The sequence below is a fragment of the Hirundo rustica genome, chromosome 16 (assembly GCF_015227805.2).
Source record: "Hirundo rustica isolate bHirRus1 chromosome 16, bHirRus1.pri.v3, whole genome shotgun sequence".
NCBI classification, from domain to species: domain Eukaryota; kingdom Metazoa; phylum Chordata; class Aves; order Passeriformes; family Hirundinidae; genus Hirundo; species Hirundo rustica.
This window is the reverse complement of record NC_053465.1, coordinates 7,849,788-7,866,830: the sequence shown is the minus strand read 5'-3', so window position 1 is coordinate 7,866,830 and position 17,043 is coordinate 7,849,788. Positions and strand designations below refer to the sequence as shown.

At 61.8% G+C, this 17,043-nt stretch overlaps 1 protein-coding gene across 3 annotated transcripts; it reads left to right on the top strand.

The window, feature by feature from the left end:
• Positions 1-3,632: 3,632 nt before the first annotated feature.
• On the top strand, positions 3,633-16,229 carry VSTM2L (V-set and transmembrane domain containing 2 like). 3 transcript variants are annotated; one of them, XM_040080397.2, is made up of 4 exons: positions 3,633-3,833; positions 11,060-11,229; positions 12,298-12,348; positions 14,874-16,229. In XM_040080397.2, exons 1-4 carry the CDS (start codon positions 3,725-3,727, stop codon positions 15,183-15,185), a joined length of 642 nt encoding a protein of 213 aa, XP_039936331.1. In that variant the 5' UTR covers positions 3,633-3,724; the 3' UTR covers positions 15,186-16,229. The 3 variants fall into 3 exon arrangements, with proteins under 3 accessions (XP_039936331.1, XP_039936330.1, XP_039936332.1); XM_040080396.1 differs by having other exon boundaries at positions 3,698-3,833; positions 11,057-11,229; XM_040080398.2 differs by lacking the exon at positions 3,633-3,833 and adding an exon at positions 6,916-7,870.
• The last annotated feature ends 814 nt before the right edge of the window (positions 16,230-17,043 follow it).

The window sequence follows — 17,043 nt, the reverse complement described above, 5'->3', positions numbered from 1 at the left end:
ACAAGTATCAGAAAGGAGCTCAGTATCAATGTGGAGGGTGTTTATTCTGCCCGTCAGAGAGATGAACAACCCAATTCACTCTCCCAGGCAGACGCAAATTCGAGCGTTGGCTCCTGGACCTCAGGAGAGCTCGGTGCTGAGCTTCAGGGTGCCCCTGCACGAACCCTTAAAGAGGTGAATTTCAAAATAATGCATGAGGCAGACCCTAGTGCTTCAGCAGCTCTGGGGTTTGGGGTTTGTGGGTTTTTTCTTCCAGATGCTGGGCAGCTTTTGCTGTCAAAAGGGAACATGGGGTGTTGGCATCAGAATGAGCATGAGCAGCACTCAGGAGCCAGCAGGAAGGACCAATGCTCTTGCTTTCATTCTGGGTGTCCTTGGGCAACTTCAGGTTAGAGCTGTGTCCCTGGGGATGTTCTTTGTGCCCCTCAAGGTCTGGGGGTTCCCCTGAGGCTGATCCCCATGAGGTGCTGCTGGTCTGGCCAACCACCATCCCCTTCCAACCTCATCCAGTGCTTCCAAGTTCCGCTGCACCCTCCAGCTTTGCAGGTTTTCCTGATGGACAGGTGTCCCAGGGAATTCACATGCAAACCTCACGGGCGCACGAGCTGTGACCACGGTGGATGCGGCATCTCTGGGATCTTTGTGGTTTCACCGCCTGGAAGTGCCCGCTGGTTTCCTCCCTCTGGCGAGTGCCCCCACGAGCAGAACTGAGCAGTGGGCAGGAACCTGGCACTGACAGAGATAAGGAGTGTTTCATCCTCGAGAGCGAGTCCCTGGGCCCGTTGTGCTGAAAGAGAAGCCCTGTGAGGGAGGTGCCGGCTGCTCAGAGCAGTATCGAGTGAGCAGATAAGGGACCTCGTTATGCAGCGGGTGCCAGCTCAGCTCTGCTCCCGCCTCTGTGTGAGTGACCTCCCCCCAAATCCCTGTCAGACACACACGGGGTTCTTTGGGGTCGCGTGGCTGCACCTCCAGGCAGCACCTGCCCGAGGCCTCCTCAGCGATGGATTAAATTTGAGGAGGAGAACCAAACCTTCCCATCGCACTTGAGATGTGGGCACTGGCGCTTCCCTGTCTGCTGACCCTTGCACAGCCCCAGTACCTGTTTTTCATTCACTGTGGTGCCAGAAAATCCGCTGGAAAGGGGATTTAATTCAGGGTCTGCCTCTGGAGGTGTTCCTGGCTCCAGGAGGAATTTATGCTCTTTGCTTCCTCCTGGCATGATGTAAATACCTCTGACGGTGCACAAGCAGGTTTCAGCCCTTGAGGTGCAGCTGCATGGCCTCAGCCTCCGGTGGGAGATGTGCTGCCCTCGTGTCGGGGTGCAGGAGCTGGGTAGGAGCCAGGAATCCCTGACCATGCCTGGAAATGTGCAGCCACCACTGGAGGACATCTCCAGCTCCTGCTCTGGCTACACCTGTGGGTGGGTGCTTCGCAAAGTGGGGTGCAAGTCTCGGGGAGCACAGTTTGTAGCTGCCACTTCAGTGTGGGTTTCTTTTTATTCCCTTGCTGGCCAATGGCAGAGGATGGACCCTGGGCCAATCACCCAAAATTTGGGGCACACAAGTGCTTGGCCTTTGCTGCTTCTCCTGTTGCACTTGACCCCGTGCATGAATCCCATCTTTCAGTACATGAACTCTGTCTTTCAGTGCAGGACCCCCCCTATTTTGGGAGTTCATGAACCCCATCCTTGGGTACATGAATCCCCGTTTCAGTGTGTGGGTTTTGCCTTCACACATGCCTCTGGGAGATCTGATGCTTTTGCTTTGTCAGGATCCAGCCCAGAGCTGCTCCCTGACACAGCTGTGTTTGCTCAGCAGCTCTGGGCAGCTTTACCTCAGGACACCCGAAGTCCTTTGGCTCTGCTGCTGTTGCCATCCCAGAGTGGGACCCTCTGATCCCAACCAGCCATGGAAACCTCGAAATTTGGCCGGGCATGGCCGTGATGCCCATTTGTCTGTCACTGCTGCTCCCTCCTTCCCTCAGCTTTTAACTCCAGAGGGAGTAATGAACTTGGGCAGAGATCAATGCTCTGCTCTGAGCCAGGCTTTATTCTGACATGCAGTAAATGCTGCAGCAGGTACAACGGGGTTGGTTTTTTTTTTTTTTTTTTTTTTTTTTTTTTTTTTTTTTTTAATTATTGATTAGTAACGTAGGTACGAGGCAGCACAGCTCCTGGCCAGGGACTTGCCTTGCTGGAGGGGAATGGGAAGAATACCCCCACTCCCTCTGGAGCCCTGCCAAGGGAAGGCTGAGGAAATACAGTCAGTATTTTCAAATCCAATTTAAAGAATCTCTTTGCAGCCAACATCTGTCATCTCATGGCAGAAAATATCTGAAATAATCTGATTTTTTTCTGTTTATCTAGAGAGCAAATAATATCCTTTTGATTGCTCTGTTGCATACAGATACTCTCGTATGAGTGACGCCTGCTCTGTGCCTCCCCTGGTGCGCTGAGGCCACTGTTTAGGACAGGGATACAGCACCACTGGGCCCTTTGGTGAATTCTAGAATTTTTCAGAAGAGGTGTATGGATTGCACGGGTGTTGGTGCTGTGGTTGTGTCCTTCTGTGAGGCACAGCTCTGGAAATGTGGGTGCTGTTGGTGGGTTTGGCCTCAGGATTTATACACCAAAGGGACACCAGGATCCTGCTGGTTCCATGAAATCTGCTCGTTTCAGGAGCGGGGTGACCGTTCCAGCTCTCTCTGGTGCCACTGGCCACGCTCCAGCCGGGCTCTGAGGGTGCATGTGAGCTTGCAATCCACCCCGGCTGCAGGTTTTTCATTTTGAGACAAATCTTGCACAGTCTGGGACAGGGATCGGGATACACGTAGGGACGCGCGTCCTTGCTCTTCCTGTAACATTTCAAAACCCCCCGAACTGCCCCCGGCGGGGCCCTGGCACTTGCGGTGAAGCCGGAGCACCGGGCACGGCACCAGCCGGGCACCGGGCACGATCCCTCCGGCACTGCATCTGCAGACGCTGGGGCCGTGCTGGGATGAACTGGGATGATGGGCTGAGCGGTACCGGGCCGTGCCGGGCCGGACTGTGCAGTACCGCTCGGGAGGAGCCGCGCTCGGCGCCGGGCGCTGTTCTGGGTGCTGAAGGCTGCCGGCCGGGACCGGCCGTGCCCGGGGTCTCGCCCCGAGGGGGCTGGGGGTGCCAGGGAGAAACCCTTCCCTGTGTGGGACCCGTGGGTGCCGCGGGGCTCTGGCCGTGCGGGTGGTCCCGGCAGTGCGGTGCGGAGGGTCCCAGCGAGGAATGGGAGTCCTGTCGGGACGGGGGGCCCGGGGGGTGCCGAGGGGTCCCGCTTGGGCACGGCGCTGCCGGTGGGTCCCGGCAGTGCGGAGGAGGGTCCGGGTGGGGCGGTGCGAGGTATCCCGGCGGTGCCGGGGGTTCCCGGCCGTGCGAGGCAGCACGGGGGGGTCCCGGCGGGGCGTTATCGGGGGGTCCCGGCGGGGCAGCACGGGGGGGTCCCGGCGGGTCCGGCCCCGCCCCGCGCAGTTTAAGAATGAACCGTGGGAAGAAAACTTGGGGGGGTGCGCGCGGGCCGGGATCCCTCCGCCGGGCGGGGGAGGCTCCGGGCGAGCCGCGGCACCGCCTCGGCGCCCTCCGCGCGAGGGAAGAGCTCCGCAGCGCGGCGGCGCCGGGACCGCGGCGCAGCCCCGGGGACAGGGCTCGGCCCGGCGGCGCCGCCGCCCCCGGGACGGACGCGCCCGCGGCAAGATGGGCGGCCTGGCCCTGGCCCTGGGGATTTTCCACTACCTGGGGCTCTACCTGCAGCTCGGCGCCGCCTCCCGGCACCCCTCGTGGGACGCCCCGGCGGCGGGCAGCGGTGAGGCGGCGGCCGGGGCTCGGGAAGGGGCGGCCGAGCGGCGGGAGCTCCCGGGGCTCGGCGCCCCGCGGGGCTGGCGGCGGGTCGGGGCGGCTTCTGCCCGGGCGGCGGGACGGGTGCGGGGGGTCGGGGGTCCCGGTCGGGCTCCCCGCCGAGGGCAGCCCCGTGTCGCGGTCCGTCGCGCCGGCGGCTCGAGGAGCGAGGAGCAGCCGGGAGAGCTGGGGTTGGGCTCCGCCGCTCCCTTCTCCGGAGCCCGGGGGACGACCTCTGCCTTCGCCGCCGGGCTGCCGAGTCGGGGGCTCTGCACGGTGCGTCCCGGTGCCCGCGGCCACCCGCACCCCGTGTCCGTGAGCTCCCGGTGCCGCCGCCACCACCCCGCGTCCGTGAGCCTCCCGGCGCGCCTCCCGGTGCCGCCGCCGTCCGCGCCCCGTCTCCGTGCGTCTGGCGGTGTCGCCGCCACCACCCGCACCCCGCGCCCGTGAACCTCCCGGTGCGCCTCCCGGTGCCGCCGCCCGCCCCGCCGTGCGGTGCCCCCCACGCCCCGGCAGCGGGGCTCCCCCGCCGCCTCCCGCTCCTCCGCTCCCTCCGGTGCACGGCGGTTCGGCGGGTCGGTGCTGCCGAGCCCGCTGGGATCCACCGGGCTCGGGGAAGGGAACCTGGCGTAGGGGCAGCTCCCTCGTGGGTACCGAGAAGGTGACAGGGGACCAAGCTCCCTCAGAGGAGGCTGCTGAGAGCCTCCTGGCTCTCCGTGGAGTGACACGGGCACGTTCAGTCGTAGCCCGAGGAGTGACCACGGGGACATGCTGGGAGCCCGGGTCCCAGCTCTTTCCCCGCCCAGCTCCGGGGCCTCCCGTGTGCGGAGGAACCCACTCTGCCCCGAGGAGCCTCCGGGCACAGACCGCCTCTGGCCGTGCCAGGGTGGAAGGTGCGAGGTGTCCCGCAGTTTGCGGTGTCCCGCAGCAGCGCGGGGACAGGCAGGTACCTCCTGCCCAGGGAAGGGACGATCAGCCTCTGCATTGCATTGGGGGTTCACAGCAGGAGAGTTTCCAGACCTGCCGGGCTGGCGTGCCAGACGGAAAGGTGGGTGAAGAGCCTCCATTAGCCACCGCTGCTCCCCTCAGAAATTCAGCAATAGTCAAATAAATAGTGAAATGGTCGCTGCGAAGGAACAGGGAGCCAAGGAGATGAAATGTTCTGGGAGGGCGAGTGCACTTTGGAGCCACATTACAGCTCGCTACTCGAGCAGTTCTGCAGCAACTCACTTAATCACAACAGAAACCTTTATTAACGATACTGAAAAGCAGTGAATAAGTGGGTCATGTATAATAAGCCATTTGTGTTCAGTAGGTGAATACCAATTTGATAAAAGCTGTGTGTGCTGAAAACCTGTATAAATCGCTGTTTAGCAGATCGGAGACTGATCATTTCATTACTGGCTGGTGCAGCTTTCCCTCCACACCACGAGAGTCCAGCAGTTTGGAGACGTGGAGAGGAAGAGGGGTTTGGTCAGTGGGATGAGTTTGGCCGTGGCCGGCGGGCACGGGCAGGTCCGGCCAGCCTCTGCCCGCAGCAGGCAGCGCCCAGAGCTCATCACCATCTCTGCCCGGTGCTGGAGGCCTGGAGGAGCCTCCACGGCATCTGGCACAGCCCCGGAGTGCGTTCACTCTTCATTTTAACTTGTCCATGCCGGCTGCGGCGAGGGAATTGACCGAGAGCGGCCATAAGCACCCCTGGGTCGCGGGCGGCTCCCCCATCCTGCCACCCCACAGCGGGCAGAGAGGTTCTGCTCCCAGGGCAGCCACGGCTGTGGGAGGGAAAAGTCACAATCAAAGAAAGTCCTTTACCTGCCCCCACGGCAAAGGCTCTGCCTTAGGCAAGGATGGAGCCGGGATGGGCTCCAGCTGCACTGTGAGAGCATCTGAGCCGCAGGATTCTTCCCACCATCCCTTCCCTTCCCTACCCACAGTGCTGCCTCTCCCCCTTCTCTCCTCAGGCTGGTGCCTTCAATTATTCATGCCCCCCATTGCAGCCTGTGCACGCTGGGCTGCTGCCATCGGCTTTCTCATGCGCTGGCTGGGAAGCTCCAGCCGCCTTCCCCAGCCTGCTGGCTCTGGAGCGGGCCAGGGGAGCCGTGCCGTGAGGAGGAGCTGCCCGGCTTCTTCCCGGCACCGTGCACAGGCGATATCGCCTCGCCTCAGCAGAGCCGCGGCTGGAGGCTGGAGGGAGCGGTGCCCCGGCTCCCCAGGGCGCTGCCCTGCTCCCTTCCCGCACACCCCGGTGATTATTCTATCAATTACTTTCATAAACACTTTGCATTCTGCCGGATTTTTTCACACTTCCTGGTGGGAATTCTCCATGCGATGTGTTTTTCCTGCTGCTGTTCGTGCAGTCATTCAACGCAATTACATCTGACACCTCTCCTCATCAAACGTCTGGGCTTTCTCTTCCCTTGAAGCGGCTGACAGACGACGGGCCAGACACTGGGAATTATTACGTTAGGACAGTGACAGCTAATTTTAATCATAACGTTCGTTGTGAGCGAGGCAGGAATCAACCAAGAGCTGCGCGCGGTCTGGGGGCTGTGGGCAGCACGGCAGGGCTGGAGTGAGGACCTGGAGTGGGCCAGGGAGCTGGAGGATCTGCACTGCTGCCTCCTTCACCAGGGGCTCTCCGGGGGCCAGGTGGATGCCAGGAGGGCACCTGCCAGGCCCTCTCCCCTTCACAGCTCCTCTGGGATTTTGGTTCATGCTGTGAGTGGGACTTGTGTACCCCAGGACAGACAGCCCTTCCTGGCCCTGTCCTCGACAGCTCTGGCTCTCTCGGAGCTCCTCTGTTCCGTGGCTGTTTCCCCTCCTGCAGGGCTCTTTCCTGCCCCCCTCCCTAGGGCTCCACCTGCACTGGGTGCCCGACTGAGCACCGGGGACCTCGGCTGTGCTCGGCATTGACGGCTTGTACCGTGTGCTCCGTGTGAAGCTGGATTGGGATGAGCTCAGCAGTGATGGGGTGGGCAGAGCCGGGCAGGAGGGTGCTGCATCCACGGGCACCAGGCACTGCCAGCTCCGTGGGATGGTACCACACCTGTGCGTGGTGTGGGCAGCTCTGGGCAGAGGCTGCCTGTGCTGGTGGCTCGTGTTTTGGGTGGTGGGTGTGAGAACAGGGGGGCTGATCCTGTCTGCCCCATCCCATTCCTGCTGTATGATTCCAGCTGAGAATCCTCCCCTGGCTGCTGGGAACCATCCCCTGGCAGAGAGCAGCAGCAGAGCGAGTGGTGGCTGCAGGCCGGCTGCACGCACCGCTGGGGCCCTGCTGGGAGCTGTCAAAAAAAGGCCGTTTTAGGGCTTTGCTACTTACACTATCAAATATCAGCTCTTCCTTGAGCCCCTTGGGAGGGAGTTGTCTGAGAACTGCCAGTCCCCAGGAACCAGATGGGAGCAGCAAGTCTCTCGTGTGGGCAAAGCTTTGTGTAGCTGTGGCCAGGCTGGAGAAACTCACCGCTGACCTCTCTCTTGCTGAGGGAGTTAAACATTAGGGCAGTGGGAAGCACCGGGGGCAGGAGCTGGGGCACTGTTGGAAATATCTGCAGTTTTCAAGGTTAATTCCAGCTCTCTGGTGGAGGTGACTGCTGGCCTGATCACAGTCACCGAGTTAGGTGGGGGGTTTTTTTGTTCGTTTTTGATTCACATGCTGCCAATTTGAGCTCCTTCTGCTGCTCATATGACCGTCAAGAGGGGCAGAGCAGCGGCTCTGCCATCCCCAGCGTGTGGTGGGAGCCTCCCGGCCCCAGGCGCGGCCGCGGCGCTCCATCCTGACGCGTCTCGGGGGAAGGGAGATGGCTGGAGGAGAGCAGCGCTCCCCGCAAAGTCCTGTGCCCGCTCAGCTGCCGGGGCCGGAGCCGCCTGCCCTCTCTCAGCGGTGACGAGGCCGTCACGCCGTGTTTATGCAGCGGTTTGCGCCGCGATGTGTTTTCAGCGCCCCGGGGTCAGCATCCCTGCTCGCAGGCTTGTCAGGGGGAGACGCATCCACAGCTGTTAGCGGCGGTGAGAAGGGGAGGACGGGGAAGGGGAGGAGAAGAGAGGGAGGCTGCAGCCCGAGCTGTGCAGCAGCCTCTGGCGGATCCGGTGTCCCCATGGCGGGGACAGTGTGGGTCACACGGGCACTGGATCCATCCGGAGGGTGCCTCCTGTGCCTCCCCATCCCCTGGGATGGCTCCTGCTCGGGCAGGCTGTCCTGTGGCAGCCAGGAGGGTCCGTCTGTGCCCGGGTCCCTGCCCGGTCCGTGGGCCGGGATGTGTCCGGGTGCCCTTGCTGCGGCAGGACGCGGTGCCCCTGGAGCCGGGGCTGTGGCTGTCCATCAGCCGCACGACCCTGGGCTCCTGGGAAGGGGAGGCTGCTGCAGGGGCCATGGATGTCTGGGGATGGGACGGTGCCGGAGGGGCTGTGGGTGCCTGGGGAGAGTGTCGGTGGCGGATTCTGTTGGACACGTTTGCTTTTCCCGCAGCGGTGCGGCACAAACCCAGCAGGTCAGAGCCGGCCCCACTCCAGGGGCCCGGGGCAGGGTGTGGACGGACACTCCAGTGGGCAGGAGCAGGAGCAGAGGGGCGTTTCAGCTCCCCCAGCCCCTGCCCCTGCCCCGCGTGGGACGGAGCCAGCCCCAGCCCCGCCGCCTGCTCGGCACTTGTCACCCCACCAGCCCGGCCGCAGCTCCAGTGAGGGGCTCCAGCTCTGTCTGCCTCCGGGCTTGGCGAAAAAATCCCTCCCGGAGCAGGAACCTGCGCTGACCGGGCGATTAACGGGCGTTTGCCAATGTCCAATACATATTTAATTGTCCTCCGGCACGTCTTTACACAACAATTAGCCCGAGTTCGTGCCCGTGGCGTTGCTCCGGTGTTGTCCTTGGTGCCTTGTGGGGGCTCTGCCATGGAAGCTGGCACAGCTGTGGAGTGGCAGGCAGCAGGCAGAGTCCTGGAGAGGCTCCCGGGGGCTGCAAGGCTTTCTGTGCTCCTGGGGCCTACGGAGGAGGCAGGGGGATGGAGCAGGGGTGTGCGGGTCATTTCCAGGTACTCGGGGCAGTGCACGACCTGCTCTTGCCCCGGCACAGCCCCTTCCCCGTGCAGAGCATGACCAAGGTGAGGGCTGGAGGGACCCTGCAGCCCGTCTGTCTCTGCTTTATGAGAGCACCAAGCCGTCCCAGCAGGCGTTTTCAATTCTGTTTATCTGTGTTTCCCCATTGAGTTCATTTTATTTCCCCTGATTTTTATTTCCTGGAAGATTTATTGATTCTGGTGTTCTCAGTTTATGACAGGTAGCAGGCCATAAAGCCCACGGAGCAGCGGCCCCCGCCCCTCCCTCCCGCTGTGGGGACGCAGCTCCAGTGTCAGTGGGGGGAGAGGGACGGGGCTGGGGTGGGCAGGGGGCAGGGACAGGGCACTGGGCAGAGTTGGTGAAGTGTCCAGTGTTGGCAGGAGCAGCGTCCAGGCTTGGCTGACCCAGTGCAGGGTCCAGGCCCAGCCTGGGGGGCCCCTGGTCCCCACTCGTGTCCGTGTGAGGGGCAGGGCTGGGCGTGCTGGGAGTCCCCTCCGTCCAGGCAGCGCCGGGGTCCTCAGCATCCATCAGGGAGGGCACACGGTGCTGCTGGAGGATACCTGAAAGACACGTGTCCCCTGCACAGGTGATGACCCTGGGTATCCATCTGCAGGATCTTTGCTCCTCTGGATGCTCTTGGAGGCGGCCAAGCTCTGGGGTTAATTAATACGTGCGCTTCCCAATTAAAATCGGAAAGAAAGAAGGCGCTTGATTCAATCCAGCTTTTCTCAGCTTATCTGCCAAATTCCCATCTGTGGGAGCAGATTTTAATTGTGTTCGCAGTAATTTGGACCTGGCTGTAGCTCTGAGGCCATCACCCCACCTCTGCACTGCTGGAGCTGTGGTGTCTGGGGGGCTGGTGCAGGCTCTGCTGGGACCCACTGGCTTTGGCCGTTGCTCCTGCCAGCAGGAATTCAGTGGGGTGAGATCCTGATCCTGGCTGCAGCCAGGGAATGGGTGGGTGAGTGCTGGTTGATGACTGGACACAACATCCTCAGCATCCCTGTGGCTTGGAGCACAGAGGAACCCTTTGTCCTGTGCCAAAAGACCCCCTGCTCCTCCCACAGCCCTCCCAGAGCTGTTCTCTTGCCTGGGGTTCCCTCCACTCCCTGGCACAGAACCCATGTGGCTGCTGGTGCTGGGTTCTGGGTGAATGGGATGTGGGAACAGCCCTGGGAACCCCACCAGGACACCCAGCCTTGTAAACCCCGGTGTTGGGTACTTTCCTCTGCTCCCTGCTGAGATGGATTAAAGGAAAGCAATAAGTGGGACGGGATTTCCATGCATCCACAGGGACAGGGAGATATTAGAGGTATTAACTTTTTGTCTGGGCTGATAATAATTGGTTTTCCGGGGGATCAGGGCTGGAGAGAGTGCTGCTCCCGACAGGCTGTGTGTCCCAGAGGGCTCCGCTGGGAGCCGCGCTGTGGCTGTGAGCCGGCAGCGTGGGGCGGGGAGTGAAGGCAGGAGGCTCAGCCCGGGCAGCCGAAGCAGCGGCCGGGCTGTGCAGGGGGCTGGCAGCGCTGTCCCCGGGCCGTGCCGCGGAGAAGCCTCTGCACCACAGCGTTTGGCGGTGCCCTGCACGCTGGGGCCGTCGGTACGGAGCAGCAACAGTCTCTCTCCAGAGGAGATGAAAAGAATTCTAATTACATCTCCGAACAATATTTGTTTTGAGCGAGGAAAGCAAGCCATATGGCGTGTGGGAGCCTGTTTGGGGCAGCATTAAGTGAGGATTTGTTTTTCAGTTATGTCCTGATCTGAGGGAGATGCGATCATGCTGTTTCCTTCACCTCAGAGGTGTGGCAGGTCCCACACTCCTTCTGTGGCAGGGCTCTGAGGGATGCTGTGGGAGCAGGGGGACACAGGCCCTTGCTGCCTCCCTTTCCCCTCACTTTGCTCTTCGCAAAGTGCCAGGGTGGGGCCGGGCAGCTCTGCTGGGGGTGGGAAGGGGACCCTGGGGTGGGAAAGGAGACGCTGGGGATGGCAGGGACCTGTCTGCTCTGCCCTAGGGGCTGGGTGTGCTTGGCCAGGGAAGGATCCAGGCACTGCTGGGTGACTCTGCCGCTGTGGCCGGAGGCATTGTCCTTCACCGGGACAGCGCCGGGTCCCCGCAGGCACCCACAGCCCTCGCTCTGTCTCCAGCAGCTCTCTTCACCGAGACCCCCCACGACATGACGGCACAGGCGGGTGAGGATGTGGAGATGGCGTGTTCCTTCCGCGGCAGCGGCTCCCCCTCCTACTCCCTTGAGATCCAGTGGTGGTACGTCCGCAACCACAAGGACTGGACGGACAAACAGACCTGGGCTTCCAGTCAGGTAACGCCCCTCATCCTCCTCCCGCTCGGCAGCAGGGAAAGGCAGAGCCCTCCAGGCTGAGCCCTTGCCTGCGGTGCCAGGGGGAAGGGCTTTGTTTGCAGCACTGTTGGGTTTTGGTGGGGGACCCCACAGCAGCATCCCCGGTTTCACCCTCTGCTCTGACAGAGAGCAGCCTGGGGCTCCTGTGGTGTAATTAATAGGCTGCACGGGCTGCTCAGCATCCAGCTGCACTGAGGGTGCTCCGGGGCCGGTGGGGCTGGGCTGTCCTGGCTGCTTTTCCCAGCCAAGGGACTGCCTGGCCCTTTGCCAGGACCCGTCCCAGGCTGAGGCTTTGTTTCTGTGCTTGTGCCTGCGCCTATCTCATCACCAGCTCATCCCTCCGGGCCCTGCACCCTCCATCCCTCCCTCATCCCCTGTTTCCTTGTGTATTGGTCCAGCAAACAGCCTCTCTTTATTTCTCTCTCTGTTCACACAGAGATAAGGGCCAAAGAATGGGAAACAGCTTTGGGGATTTTAATGAGCCTTTATTGTAGTGTCTTTGGCAGGGCTGCTGTTGGTGTTGCCATAAATTGAGAAGCCTCAGGGCAGTGCTGCCAGGATGGGGGGAGCGCTGGGGGTGGACAGGGTCAAGGGTGTTGGAGGCACAGGGAATGCACAGCCAGTGGCCGCTGGAGGGATTTGGTGGCAATGGGGCAGGTGCTGGCAGCAATGGGGACAGAGTTCCAGGGACAGGGGTCACTGCTGCAGCGGTGATGCCACAGTGATCAGAGCTCCATCCCCACTCCTGGATCGTGGGGAGCACCTGGAGCCGAGATGCAGTGGGACCTGAGGGAGAGCACCCCATGCTCCCTGGCTGCCGTGCTGCTGCTGGTTCCTCCCATCCCGGGTGCCCAGTGTGGCTTCATCTGCCCTGGGTGCCTGGGTTTGCTGGGGCTGGGCAGTCTCTTCTCTCTGCCCCCTTCTCCCTCTTCCTTCTTGCTTGGGGCAGCCATCCTGGGAGTGGGAAGGGGTCTGGTGGGCTGAGCTGACCATTTCTCTTCCCTCTCTGGTCTCCCCCTTTTTCCACAGCTGAAATCATCACCACCAGAGGAGCCTGGGAAAGAGGCGACAAAGATCAGCGTGAGTTTGGGTGATGGTTCTCCTGGGGGGCTGCACTTGAGGGCTCACCAGGACATTCCACTGGTCCCAGCGCCACAGGCTGGGAACACCAGGGTGGGAGAACTCAGAGGCTCAGTCCTGGGGGTGACTGGGATGAGGGGTGGCTGCCCTGCTCTCCCTGGCACTGAGGCACACCCTGGATCCTGAGCCTCATCCGGCATCTGAATGACACATTAATGCCAGGGATAAAATAATCCAATTGACTCAGCGGATTAGCATCCCAAAGCCATTTAGGCTCATGTGAGCAGAATTTAACTAATCAGTTAAACAGAACACTCTTGGCCTTCTCCTGCCCCCCTGGCTCTCCCTGCCTTGGGGAGGGGCTCTGTGTCTGGGGGTGCCACAGACACAGAGCAGTGCTGGAAACCTTCCCACTGTCACCTGGCAGCCTCTCCTGGCACTTCCATTTTTCCTTCACTGAGTGAGCAAAGGGGGATGGGGTTGGTCAGGCACCTGTGGCTGGTCAGATGGGTGCCCTCTACACCCAGGATCAGTCTCTTACCCCTGGGGAACCCTTCCCAAGGGAGAGCATCACCTTTCAGCACTCAGCTGCAGGATCAGTGCATGATTCTCTTGATGGTAACAAATCCCCCTCCAGGGGTCACGTCCCCTTTGATTAATTGACACCCACAATCCACATCAAATCTAAGCAGGTTCCTCCATGATCTGTTCCTCATCAAGGTGCTGTGGCTCCCTGCCCCACAAGCAGCAAAGTTCCAGGACTGCTGCTGGAGCAGCCAGAGCCTGGGTTCTGCCACATCCTGTCTGCTGAGCTTGGGGGCTGCTGCTCCCTCATCCCACCCAAGCCCCAGGGGCAGGAGGGTCTATGGTGGGTGCATGGAGCCATCCTGGGGCCAGAACTCCCTCTCAGCTCAACCGGTGAACGTTTCAGCATAATTAGGCAGTTAATTGCACACCGGGATGGAACTGATGGTTGTGCAAGTGTAACCGGGATTCATTTTGAATCATTCAAGGACTCTGCTGCCTCCTCCAGATCCAGCCAGCAGGGAGAGGTTGGAGCTTCTTTTGTTTGTTGTTATTTCAAATGTCCTTGATAATTAAGTGTTTATGGAAAGGAGGAGGTAAATGAGCCTGGGCGGCTCTGATGGAACTTGAGGTACAGCCACAACAGCAGCTGACTGGGAACAAAGAGCAGAGTCAAACAGTGGGGTGGGGGGACGTAGGTCCCAAGCAGGAGCCACCATGCCAGGCACCCCTTGGCCGTGTGTTATCCACCAAACACACCTGGTGCTGGAGATGCTTTGCAGGGATGAAGAGAAGTGAATCATGATGGGCCTGGGTTTATTTTTTCCCCCTTTGAATCCAGCAGCACAGCAGAGGGCTGAGGTGGGGCTGGGCACATCAAATCAGCCCATCCTGGCCGTGCCAGGGGCTCTGCCCCATTCCCATGGGCACTGAGGGCCATCGCTGCCCGGCCTGCGCTGGCAGAGCCACAGGAGTTACGGCTGGTGATAAAATCTTCCCTCCCGAGGCTCAGTGACCTGCTGGGTAGCAGCTCCACGGCCACCGGTGGCACCAGCAAATTGGGGTTTTATTTTATTAGTTCTAAATTTCCCAGCCATTAATTTCAGTGACTTCTGGCTCTCCCGACGCAGAGGGTTTTTTTTGAAGCTCCTTTCCCATGACAGTCTCAGCACCCGGGCAGACTGGCAGCTCCTGCCCCTGCCTCATCCTGTCCCTCCAGATCCCCACTTCCAGCGGTGCAGGATTTGGGGTCACGGCTGCACATGGCCACTGAGCAGCCCTGAGATGCTCTTTGGGGTGGCCCTGGCTGTGACCTGTGGCAGCAGCTGCCTCTCAGCAGCCCGTGGTGTGCAGGGCAGCTGAATGCAGCGGCTTCTGTGTGCTCACGCGTGTTTGTACGCGCTCATATGTGCACGTGTGGGCAGGTGTCTGTGTCCCAGCACTGGATGCCCCCACAGTGAGGGGCTGTGAGGTCCTGGTCCCCACACTGCCTCCTGCGCTGTTTGGGGTTGGTGTTGCCTCTCTCCAGCCCCGTTTCCAAACACCATAAAATCCTCAGCTAACAAATGCAGTGGCGAGTAGAAAAACGGCCTTTGCCATCCAGTGTGATTATAGGGAACAGAGCCAGGGGCCTCGGGGTGGGTTATAAATCTGATTTATTGACCCAGCCCAGAGCAGCCGCGGCTCTGGCTAGTGAGTAAGTCTTAAATTTCATTGGGTGATAAATACTGAGAGCGAATCAATTTGGTAGAAAAGCTAATTAGCCAGCGTGGTTCCGCATCGATCTCCGAGCCCTGCGTGGCCGGGTGCGAGCCAGGGCTTCCATCATCCTGTGGGCTGGGTCCCCCCGCACCAACTTCACCAACCTTCACCACGTCCTCCCCGGCACAGGGCTGGCGTGGCGCGGTGGCACACGGTCGGGGGGTTGGCACCGGCCCGGCTGTCTGGGGGGTCAGTGGGAGTCCTGGGGGCCCTCTGACGTCCCGTCTGCCCCGATGCAGGTGGTGAAGGTGGTCGGCAGCAACATCTCCCACAAGCTGCGGCTGTCGCGAGTGAAGCTGGAGGACGAGGGGACGTACGAGTGCCGGGTGATCGACTCCAGCGACGGCAAGGCGCGGCACCACAAGGTGAAGGCGTACCTGCGGGTGGAGGCAGCGGGGGGCCCGGGGCACCCCCAGGACACCGAGCTGCGGGAGGCCCCGCTGGCAGAGCTCGCCGCGCCGGGCTCAGCCCACGCACACCACCATCACCACCACCACAAAGCCGGGAAGGAGCTGAAGAAGCGCTCGGCAGACGCCTCCTGTGTGCTGTAGGTGGGCGGTGCGGGAGCACGCCGGAGCCCCTCTCCGCCCCGGACTCAGCGGAGCCACCGAGGGTCCCGCACCCCCTGCCAGAGACTGGCCCCACCGCCCCGTCTTGTCCAGCACCCCTCACCACCCCCTGTCCCACGGGGCACAGCGGTGCCAGGGCTCGGCGTGGCGCGGGAGCCGGACCTGCCGGTGCCACGGGCGCACGGCTGGGGCTGTGCCCGGGGCCAGGGCCTGTGCCTGTGCCCGCACGCGTGGTCCCCATCCCCTCGGCCCCGTGCGGGTGGGCGCCCGCTGCCCGCTGCCACCGCGGTGCCGCGGGCCGTGCCGTGTCCCAGCTCTCCGCCCACTGGGGACCCTCCTGCCCGCGGGACCCTCCCTGCCCTCCCCCGTGCTTCGCAGACCCAGCCGCCTGTCCCTGTAGGTTGCCCCGTTTAGTTGCTCGGTTCCAGCCCCACAGTGCGTATCTACGTTCCAGCCTCCATCCCACAGCCCGTGTGTATCCGCCCCCGCCTGCCCCGCAGCCCCCAGCACGTCAAGGCCTGAGCTCAGCAGAGGAAGTTCGGCACGGCACATTCCTGGCATCCTCCCGGCACGCTCCGGCATCGCTCAGCCAGGCAGCTGCCCGTGCTCCGTGTGTGCCTGGGATGGTGTGCCGTGGGAGCTGGCCCCTTGCACCCATCACTCCTCCTCCCCCGGCATTCCACGGAGGATGGGGCGCCCATCCGCCAGCCCCCTCCACCCTGGCCCGGTCCCGCTGCCCGTGCTGCCGTGGCTCTCGGGCCCCTCTCAGTCAAACATCTCTCCCTCCCAGGCCACAGCACCACACTGCCCCGGCAGGGTCCGGCCCACGGGCTCTGGTGTCGCAGTGCCAACAGCAGAGCCCGTCGCTGCTGCCCCCACGGGTGACCACGGCCACTGGGGACAGAGCCCTGGGGAGGGAGAGGGGGGTCCCCAGGCTCCCCACCCGGGTACTGGGCGCTGCTCCCCTGCTGCCTCCCAGCCTGCCACCATCAGATCTGCTGCAGCTAATAAAGCTCTTTAAAGGAAGCCTCTGTGTCTGTGCTCTCTGTCTCTGGCACGGCAGGGAGACACAGCTTTGGCACTGCCTTGGGCAAAAAGGGGCAGAGCTGGGGCTGCTGGACTGGAGTCGGTGGGGATGAGGGTGGGCATCAACATCACCACCTGCAGCTGAGGGCTCAGAGCTTTAGAAAGCTGCAGCTGGGGAGCTCCTGCCCTGAGGGGAGACGGATACAGAGAGGTTCCCGGTGAGCTGGGGACGCTCCATGCTGTGGACATGGAGTGCTGGGTCCTGTGGGGTGGCTGGGTGGGCTGCCAGTTGAAATCCTGGCACCCAGGCCAGATTTCCAGTCTGGTGGGAGGGGGGGAGGTCCCCAAAGTAAGGTGCTGGCTGCCCCTGGGGCCTGGCTCTGCCTCTCCAGTGGAAGAACAACTCTGAGCACTGCCAATGCCCAGCCTAGACCAGCTGCTTGGAGTCCTGCAGCTCCTTTGTTTCTTCCTGGACTTCCGTCATACTCATCCCTTGCTGTGCTTATGAGGAGAAAGAGCTGGTGGCTCTTTCTGCCACCAGAGGTGTCAGCCTGTGCTGGGGACTGGAACAGGCAGAGGTGGCTGGTGTCTCTGGAGCCATGGTCACCTCTGCCACATGGAGAGCTGTGGTCTTGGGCAGCAAAGGGCACAGGAGAAAAACATTCAGGAGCTGCAGGGCAAGGAGACTGCTGGTGCAAAATTCCACTTTGCCACAAGCAATAGCAGTGGCTGTGCCGTAGCGATCCCGGGCAGAGCTGTGGGGCTCGGGCTATGTTCAAATTCTCCCAGTCAGGGAATGGGATTGATGAGGGAA

Excerpts from the sequence above, each read along its gene's own strand:
- VSTM2L (XM_040080396.1), top strand. The coding sequence starts at position 3,725 with ATGGGCGGCCTGGCCCTGGCCCTGGGGATTTTCCACTACCTGGGGCTC. Across the intron at positions 3,834-11,056 it reads CGCCCCGGCGGCGGGCAGCG|CAGCTCTCTTCACCGAGACC; the intron begins GTGAGGCGGCGG and ends CTCTGTCTCCAG. Across the intron at positions 12,349-14,873 it reads AAGAGGCGACAAAGATCAGC|GTGGTGAAGGTGGTCGGCAG; the intron begins GTGAGTTTGGGT and ends GCCCCGATGCAG.